The sequence below is a fragment of the Cibotium barometz genome, chromosome 31 (genome assembly GCF_041138505.1).
Source record: "Cibotium barometz isolate CiBa-2024 chromosome 31, ASM4113850v1, whole genome shotgun sequence".
Lineage (NCBI taxonomy): Eukaryota > Viridiplantae > Streptophyta > Polypodiopsida > Cyatheales > Cibotiaceae > Cibotium > Cibotium barometz.
Window position 1 is genome coordinate 10,659,434 of NC_141076.1, and position 9,591 is coordinate 10,669,024.

Genomic DNA, 9,591 nt, shown 5'->3' on the forward strand with positions numbered 1-9,591 from the left:
GTGGCAGTTACATGGCGTGGTGAGTTCTCCCGGACTCAACCCTTTGACACGAGAAGAAGAAGACCCCACTTTATGCCAGCGTTTATCCTGCAGAATGTTCATTGGCAGTATCTCGTTCTGGCCTGCACGTTTGGTCCGATCCAATCGAACACAGACAGACACACACCACACACACGCTCGCACACAGAGCACACGATTTGAAGATTTCATGGGTGAATTGCATGTGGGCGTTTTTCTGGGTGCTAGGATTTGCTTATTCCTAACGCTTCCAAAAAAGCATTTGCGCGGGAAAAAAAGCACCTTTGCTTCCAGGTGAAAAATGAAGGGGCCCCAGGCTATGGTAAATTGAACCGGGCGCGGTTTTCGTTTTGCAAGAAAGTAAAGCTTAAAGCCCAAGAGGGCCCAAAAATCACACTCTGTTTTTGCTCGATTTGGAAGGGAAGAGATCCTTTTTTGGGTGGGAAATGAGAGGCATTAGTGCAGCAGAGAGATGGCTTGTGGGCGCAAAATCCTTTGAAGATGAGAAGAAAAGGTGGAGGTGGAGAAAGAGGAGCAATTGTTTAGCATTTTTTCACACAGTTGAGAACCAGCACAATGTACAGATTCATGGGCTGTACCCAGTCTTCTTCTTCAAATGAGGTCTGTACACCCCCCCTTCCCCTCCTCCATAGCTTTTGCACATGATTTGGTCTCCTCCTTTATGGCAATAAGGCTCGTCAGCCCGCTCTTTAGAGCTTCAGAAGGCTATAATGCTTTGTGGGTTGTCAAAGGATGACACTTTACCAAGCAGAACAAAGGGGTTTCAGTAGGACCAAAAGTAGTAAGAAATGGAAGCAAGCTAGAGGAGCAGGCACTGCCTTGCTCATCACTTTGGCACTTGCGTTGGCAATCTGTGCTTGGGTTTCCCTCATTTTGCCCTCCAAAAATCACTGCTTCTATGGTGTCAGGAATTGGCAAGGCAACAACCCTTGGGCATTCCCTTGGGAGCCCCCGAAAGCAGAACCAAAGCAAGCCAGCAATTGGTCAGCAATCAGATGGCCTGTTGACAGCACCGTTGACCTCAACCTCAGCCACCTTCTCTTTGGAATAGCAGGATCTGCGCAGCTTTGGCCGAGGCGTAAGGAGTATGTCAAGCTATGGTGGAGGCATGGAGAGATGCGTGGCTTCGTCTGGTTGGAAGAAAATGTAAACCTGGACCCTGAAGAGCGGCTGCCCACTGTCATTGTTTCCGAAGATATCAGCAGGTTTAGCTACACGAATCCAACAGGGCATCCATCTGGTATCCGCATAGCAAGGATCATTCAAGAAGCATTCCTGATGAACATGCAGGATGTGCGTTGGTTTGTGATGGGTGATGATGACACAGTTTTCTCACCGGACAATCTTGTGCATGTACTCAAGAAGTATGACTCGAGAGAATTATACTACATAGGCAATCCATCAGAAAGCCATTCTTCAAACACCTATTTTAGTCATGGGATGGCATTTGGAGGAGGAGGCATAGCAATCAGCTACCCTCTTGCAGAGGCTCTCTCCAAAATGTTGGACGAGTGCTTGGAACGGTATCCATTTCTCTTTGGCAGTGATGACCGGCTACATGCATGCATCACAGAACTTGGAGTGCCCCTTACAAGGGAGCCTGGATTTCATCAAGTAAGTGGGTCTGCTTCATTATACGGCTTCTCCCAGCGTTCTTCTATTATTAAGTGATGAGTTGATTCATCATGGCATTAGTGACTTTGTCAGCGTTGTCTGCTAATATGTGATCCCTTTTTTTGACAGTTTGATGTCCATGGCAATCCCTTTGGTTTGCTAGCAGCTCATCCCATTACACCATTCATATCTATGCATCATTTGGATGAGGTAGATCCTGTTTTTCCTGACCATAATGCCATAGATGGCATGCGTCATCTGACAAAGGCCATGCAGATAGAGCCCAGTACCTTTTTGCAACGCTGTATATGCTATGATCGCAGCAAGAGACTCACTTTCTCTATTTCATCAGGTTATGTGGTACAGGTTTACCCCTATGTTCTTCTCCCTAGAGAGTTGGAAAGGCCTGAGATCACTTTTAAGGCATGGAATAAAAAAAATGGAGGAGGAGAGTTTGATTTTGACACCAGGATGGCAGTCAAATCGATGTGTAAAAAGCCCTTCTTGTTCTTTTTAGAAAAAAATGAATTTGAAGGTGAGAATGTAGTAGGTGTCTACAAGCGGGACACTAGCATTGATCGCAAGAAGAGGTGGTCATTTTGCTTTTCATACATGTATCGACCAGAGGATATGCAATGGATTCGCATTGTGAGCAAGCCGATGGATGAACAGTGGTTTAAGGTAAGTACCTTTTTGCACATATAGTTGTTGTTCAGATGTTTAATGATGTGCCATACAATAGGATTTTGGTATTTTAGATCCTTCTATTACTTAAAAATCAGCAGCCCGAGGGCTAAATGTACATGCTCATCATAACCTCATAAGAGGCACAAACCGGGGAGGGGAGGTTTCTCCATGGCTGGTCTCTCTTGGGGGGAAACTATCTCATACAAGGGGGGGAGACCAGTGGCTTGTAATGCCAAGTAATCTCGCTGGACCGATAAGTGAGAGAGGGACCCGTGCGCTATGTGTGCAGCATAGTAGTTAGGAAACGTGTTTCCTACAGAGAAGGAAACTTGGAAACGTTTCCGAAACGTTTCCTTGTAGGAAACACGTTTTTTTCAAGCAAATTTTTTAACTTTTTTTTTTTGGTCCCAAATCTAACATCGAAATCTGTGCGACTCTTTTGTTATTTGTGATTCAAAGACTGTAGGCTTCAAATTGGTGTTTCCATGTATTCTATGCATTTAGTGTTATTTTTACATATTTTATACAGTATATATTTGAAATTTTGTACATGCAAAAACTTGTAGGTAGGAAACTTTGGGCTGATTTTATGAAACCCATTTGAAACTTATAGGAAACCCGTTTCAAACAACCCCCTAACTAGAAGGCCTCTTGCCCTCTGTGCATGCAATCCAATCCGCCTTGAAGCTTCCCCCTCAATGACCGCGGAGGGTATGAATGATGTCAATACAAATGGAGCTGATGGACTCTGCTGGAGGGGTGAGAGTACCTCGATGGCCACGCTGCAACAGGCCCGCCAAATATGCCAGTAGCTATGCTGCTGATGATCTCCCATCTTGGACTGGTGTCTGGGCTCTACCATCATGGTGGGGGTGGGAACTGTATCAATCATATAGTGAGACAGTCGGCCACCTGCTGCCTCTGCGTAGAAGAGAGTGGAGCTGGCCTCTGTTCATGGACCGCACGGTTGTGTATAGGCAAAGGATCCTCTACCAAACCTGTTGCACTTTGGGACAGTCCCAAAGGCAGTGCCACTGTGACTCTGTGGGGTGGTTGCGTCGCACACACTATGCCAATCATCTTCCAATGGCCAACCAAGTGCCAACATTGAGGCTGTTGTAGGCAAACTGCTAGAGGAAGAGTGTGACCTTCCTAGGCCGATAGCTGTCCCACAGACGCTTCAAAAAATCTCCAAGGAAGTAGGAGGAGATGCCCTGGGAGCCCCAATGGGCTGCCGCTGGTGGGGTGACATACATCTCAAGCATCTGGATCCCGTGGCCCTGGCCCATCCTCGCTGTGTAATGAAAAAAGGGGGTGGTCAGGCTGTGGGAGGCTGTGGGCTGAAGGGGTCCTACCACTCCCACTCACCAGCCCCAGTGGACGTATGACTCTCCCAGAGCCAACGTGGCCAACTTTGGCCGGAGGAGGAATGTGCCACTGGCGATCATGAAAGCCAATAATTTTCACCCGCTGAAGAGATCCGCCCGCTGAAATCCTTGGCGGGGTAGAGGGTCAGTGGGCCTTGCGGGCCCACTGAAAAGATGAGTGTAGGTCCCCGTCAAAACTGAGGAGACTGCAAGAGGAATATCATGGTGAGTGAAGGGGCCCAACCACTGGGGGGGGGGGTGTGGAGGATGGTTGAGTCGATTTGTGAGGATGATCTGTTCTTGGCCCCGGATCCTAGAGGTGGCGTCTGTCCTATGCCTGCGGACGAAGCCTCCTAAAATTACTCTCCCAAAGTCTGAGAGGGTCTTGTGCTGAGAAGCCCCCATGCAATGTGAGAGCGAGTGCCCAAGGGGTGGCCATTGGGCATCCTAAAGAGGGGGATCCAAATCAACGGCTGGCAGAGTCTCTTCTCATCTGAGGCCAACAACAACTAGCAATTGGGTGAAGGCTGGCTTGAGGTGACCCCAAGCTCCACAAATCAGTCCTTGGGCGTGGGCCTCCATGAAAATCCACCTCACACTTGGGGTCTAGGGTCCACCAGGAGAGGGGGTGCATGCTGAGATCCTAGCAGAGGAAGGGCTTCCAAGGCTCACCCCTGGCTGAAGGCCCTGAACGACTAGCTTGCCTAGAAGGGCTCTGCTCCGAATAGCTGGATCCATGAAGCCCAGGCCACCATGATGATGAGGTTGAATAATGACCCGCCAGGCCACCTTGGCCCGCGCCAACCAGCCGTCAGTCCCGCAGAATCAGGCTCAGCTATGCTAAGTGCCGTGAAGAAGTGCACAGGTCCAAGGAGAGAAACGTAGCATGTGTCAAGACCCCCAGAAGCTGGTTGGTGTCAGGCAAACCCAAAGGGAGGGTTTCATGAGAGTTGGTAGCCAGTTGGAGCTGCCCAAGAAGCTTTTATGGAGCACTCCAAGGGATGTTCATCCAAGGGGTGTAGCCAAGGGTGCCAGGATCAGTTTCAAGAAGAAGGATTCATGTTTGTGTTTAGGGGCAAGGCAAGAAGGCAAGGGGACAAAGTAGAACAGATGCACAGATCTCTACATCAGATTTGGGGTAGATTTAGAGACACAAGGCAAGGTTTTTAGTGAAAAGGTTGCCACCACGAAGGGAAGGATGACAAGTATGGGAGACCATATGTGGAGACAGGGGATGATGATAGTCATCCAGGGTCAAAGGTTGGAATCCCATCATCAAGTTTAGTAGAAGGGGATGTCATGTGCATGCACATGGACATGCCTAATCCAAGGTTAATTCTTGATGGACAGCACATAAACACAGATTGTGGACATGATTAGGGTCTTGGCAAGCACCGGAACAGATCCAAATGGACAAGTATCAAGTCGGCCAGGTGTGTGAGGAGTCGTATATTGGTGGTTGGCAGCGTTTAGCATTTATTTGTCCAAAGGACCTGGCCGACCAGCAGTCGGCCAGGTCATTATGTGTTCCAAGGCCTTAAAAAGGCAAGGCCAAGTTTCAGTCCATTCATCTTACTCCCTATGGAGTTAGGTCTAGATTAGGCTTTTGATGATCCTTTTTGGGTAGGCTAAAGGCCACAGAACATGTACCCTTTTGTACTATATAAATATACTGAATACATAGCCATCTCTCTCTCTCTCTCTCTATTCTTTGTCTATGCTGATTATTCTTGCATCAAGAGTTCCTATGCAGTGCTTAGGGCTGAAACAAGACTACCCAAAGCTTCCGTATGTCACAATGGTACATGAAGAAATCCTACCAAGACTCAGCACCAGGAAAGAATGCTCTAACCACCAACCATCTCATTTTCTCGAGTGATTGAAGCCTTTGGAGTGTCTTCTCTACACGTTGGGGCTGCATGCACACATGCACACGTGCATGATTGCAACCAGCTGACCCTCCCTGCACCCAACCCTCAAATGATGCAATGTCTCCTTAGATGCTTATGCACTGTTTCACGTTGCAGAGGGTTGACCAGAAGCATTTGATTTACTGAATGAGAGTGAAAGTGCAGAGTGGCTGTCTGGATGGCGCAAGATGCTCTTCAGTGTGCAACCTTCAGAAACTAGACTGGGAACACGGCGAATTGTCTGAATCTCCTCTGCCGGGATACTAAAATCTGTTCCAGGATTGAAGATCTGGGGACCATGCGCTGAATTGATTAATATGGGCTGCTTCCGTGGGCTAGATCTGCTTTGTGGGCTGGATTTTCTGCTCAAATCACAAATGGGCAGGCACTTTTATAGCTATTTCCCCCACCTCCACATGCAGGTCAGCTGGTTGGGCTGCTGCTGACTAGTATTGGGCTGGCAAGAACAGGATTTTCACAAGTTTCTGTGCCCCATTTGGCCATGGCTGATATGGGGGGTACTTTGTTTGGGCCTGTTTGCTGGCCCAAAACTGGTGGTCTTTGAGAGGAAATATTTTGAGCCAAAGGTGGTGTTGATTCAGTACGATATGCTGTCCTCGCATGCACCTACATGTTGCAGGAGTCTGGACAGCTGATCTGTGAGATGACTTCAGGGGCTGCTTGCGTGTCAGTCTGCCTGCATATAGGGCTGAGGACTAGAGGAGCTGATTTGAAGTGTGGATGCAAGCAGACGTGGACTAAAGCTGCCAATTGTGATCCTAGGGGGGGTGAGTTAATGTAACCTTGGCTAACTGGCATGTTGTGTTCTCTTCCATGGCAGCCACCATCATGCTATCTATTAAAAGGATTTTTAATGCTATTTTCTTATGGTAAATTATAATTAGTTATTGGGGCCTACGATCCATTCGTAATGGGGGTATTTTTGCTGGTTATGTAGGTTCCAAGGAGGCAATGCTGTAAAGCAATGCATCTGCAAGATCAAGAACTGGGTATCACAATGGATTCGTGTCAAACTGGAAGGGAGTCCTATCATTGATGGCGAACTTTGTTAATGCAAATCTGCCTTCTAGAGAATCTCTCATGCAAAATCGATACGGCAATGCATCTATGCAACAGATAGCACTCCTGGCATCAAGAACAATTGCATGCAGTTTTCCAAAACAAGTGCATGGAACGGCTAGGGAACCTTTGATGATCTGTTAGTTTTTGTGTAGTGTCATATTTATTCAATTTCTGAATAGCACTTCCTGTGTTGCTTCATATCTAAATTGTTGTATAAGAAAGTGATATGGCATGAGCAAGCGGTTCAGACTATATGTCCCACAGGCCAGAGTTGAAATCTCACCCCCCCTGAAATAGAAGAGAAATAATACATGGTCTCATACTCTGCAAATTTGGTTCATCTTTTTGAATTCCAGCAAACACCAAACATCGTTCAGTGCATTATGTCTTCATATGTGAGCAAGTAACTGCTCTCACCAAGGAATTGATTCAGTCTTCTCTACAGTGGTTGTTCTGATGTTAGAAAGTTTAGGGATAGACTGGGAAGTAATATATATATATATATACATACATACATACATCTCTCTCTCTCTCTCTCTCTCTCTCTCTCTCTATATATATATATATATATATATATATATATATATATATAGAGAGAGAGAGAGAGAGAGAGAGAGAGAGAGAGAGAGAGAGAGAATTCAGTTCAGGTCAAGGGTCTATGGAGACCATGCAAATGCAACAGAAAGTGCAAATATAACATGTGGATTGGCATGCTGGGCAGAAGTGTGTCCGGATGCACACCGAAAATGCAATTATAACATGTGGATTGGCATGCTGTGCAGAAGTGTGTCCCCGAAAATGCAATTATAACATGTGGATTGGCATGCTGTGCAGAAGTGTGTCCGTGTCAGCATGCCAATCCACATGTTATTATTGCACTTGCTGTTGCATTTTCGTGGTCTCCATAGATCCTTGACCTAAATTGAATTTCATGTCTAGAGAATAATTGCACTTCTTGTTGCATTTTCGTGGTCTCCATAGACCCTTAACCTGAATTGAATTTCATGTCTCGAATTTCAGGTCAAGGGTCTATGGAGACCATGAAAATGCAACAGCAAATGCAATTATGGATTGGCATCTCTCTCTCTCTCTCTCAATTGCACTTTCTATTGCATTTTCATGGTCTCCATACACCCTTGACCTGAATTGAATTTCATCTCTCTCTCTCTCTCTCTTATAATTGCTCTTTTTGTTGCATTTCATGGTCTCTCCATAGACCCATTGTCTCGTCATGGTCTCCCTCTAAACCCTTGACCTAAATTTAATTTCCTTTCTCTCTCTCTCTCTCTCTCTCTCTCTCTCTCTCTCATATAATTGCACTTTCTATTGCATTTTCATGGTCTCTCCATAGACCCTTGTCACTTCACGGTCTCCATCTAAACATTTGACTTGAATTTAATTTTTGTGAGAGAGAACCATTGTGAAAGCTCTCTCTTTTTGCCTCCATCTAGACATTGAAGGCTCTTCTTTTACTCCATTGGTAAGGAGCATTTTGGTGTGTCAATTGAGTGAGGATGCAACGGACAAGCTAGTGCACCCACAACAGAAAGTTGCATTTGCGGCTTGAAGGCAAGTCTCAATGACACTTGCTTCGAACATATTTAGCGCCATTGTCGGGGACTAGTCAGGACTTAGCTCCATTCATCCGTTGATTCCAAGCTATTGGAATTGTCTAATATTGCATGGTGTTAATTAGGAGATTCACAACGAAAAATATTTGGAGTCTTTTATGTGTTTAGTTTGTTGATTTTTTAAATTTGTAGTTTATTTGCATTAGGGCATTCTATTTTCATATCTTGGAAGGGAAAAGACTTGGTGATTCACATGATTTTGGAGCCTAAAAGACTTTTATTTCATTGAGAGCGAAGGAATAGCTTAGTAATTGTGATTAGGAGTGAAATCCACTCCAAAAACATAAGTATTAAGCTCCATTAGGTGTGGATTAGAGTGGGATAGTTAAATTTTGTCTATGTATTTATTATTATTATTATTATTATTGAATTGGTGGTTTAAAAGCATGCAAATCTAATTAAAAATAATAAAAATATATTTAATTATCACTAACGAATTAGGATCTTTAATTATCTCCCGTCAAGTGTAAAAAATCTCAAAAACTCTAAATACTAAGCTAAACCAGCTCTTAGGTTACGGGATGTGAGTCCACAATCCCATGAAAAAAGATGTGGATTTGGGTGTGAGCTTGCAAGACATGAGTTTGGAGACGTGAACCTAGACATGTGAGCTTACATACATAAGAGCATGGACACAGGACCTTGTAGGTGTGAGTCTACAGACGTGAGTCTAGAGGTAGGTATACTTAAACCCATTATAATTGCTTTAAAGACTTGCAAGAACATACCTACTCATGTCCTTTAAAGGATTTTCTTATCATATAATGCGTACTAGTTGTAAAATCAAAGGAAAATTCTTGTCCTTTATAATTATTGGGACATTAAAGTATATTTACTACCCAATAATTGCACACCAACCCTATCTCATAAGCTTATTTATATAAAAGTATATGTCCCAGATAGGTCTATTCAATAAAAATGCGAGCTTAGTTTTATACAAAAAAGGTATGAGCCTATGAGGAGCCTAAGCTTAGACATGTGAAACCTAGAGACGTGAGCTTGGACACATGAGCCTAGAGATGTAAGCCTGGAGATGTGAAACCTAGAGACGTGAGCTTAGACACATGAACCTAGAGATGTGAGCCTAGAGATGTGAGCCTAGAGATGTGAGCTTAGACACATGAACCTAGAGATGTGAGCCTAGCTAAGAAAAAGGTTTAAAAAACTTAAAAAAGCTTAATTTTTTGTGTTAAAAAATATTTTTTTAATAGCTTGAGTAGAGTAGATGTGTTTAGACCTGCTTCAAGAAGGACTAAAGGC

General features: G+C 44.7%; 1 protein-coding gene across 2 annotated transcripts; it reads left to right on the forward strand.

The window, feature by feature from the left end:
• Positions 1 to 281: 281 nt before the first annotated feature.
• Positions 282 to 7,050, forward strand: LOC147620508 (uncharacterized). 2 transcript variants are annotated; one of them, XR_015269943.1, is made up of 4 exons: positions 283 to 1,653; positions 1,783 to 2,334; positions 5,783 to 6,405; positions 6,576 to 6,898. XR_015269943.1 is itself a non-coding variant. In XM_086824735.1 (3 exons), exons 1-3 carry the CDS (start codon positions 772 to 774, stop codon positions 6,672 to 6,674), a joined length of 1,533 nt encoding a protein of 510 aa, XP_086680861.1. In that variant the 5' UTR covers positions 282 to 771; the 3' UTR covers positions 6,675 to 7,050. The 2 variants fall into 2 exon arrangements, 1 of the variants encoding a protein (XP_086680861.1); XM_086824735.1 differs by lacking the exon at positions 5,783 to 6,405 and having other exon boundaries at positions 282 to 1,653; positions 6,576 to 7,050.
• Positions 7,051 to 9,591: the final 2,541 nt, after the last annotated feature.

What these genes read in the sequence shown, in the direction of transcription:
- LOC147620508 (XM_086824735.1), top strand. Translation starts at nt 772, where the DNA reads ATGACACTTTACCAAGCAGAACAAAGGGGTTTCAGTAGGACCAAAAGT. An exon ending in GGGAGCCTGGATTTCATCAA is followed by an intron (nt 1,654 to 1,782) that starts GTAAGTGGGTCT and finishes TTTTTTTGACAG; the next exon opens with TTTGATGTCCATGGCAATCC. An exon ending in TGGATGAACAGTGGTTTAAG is followed by an intron (nt 2,335 to 6,575) that starts GTAAGTACCTTT and finishes CTGGTTATGTAG; the next exon opens with GTTCCAAGGAGGCAATGCTG.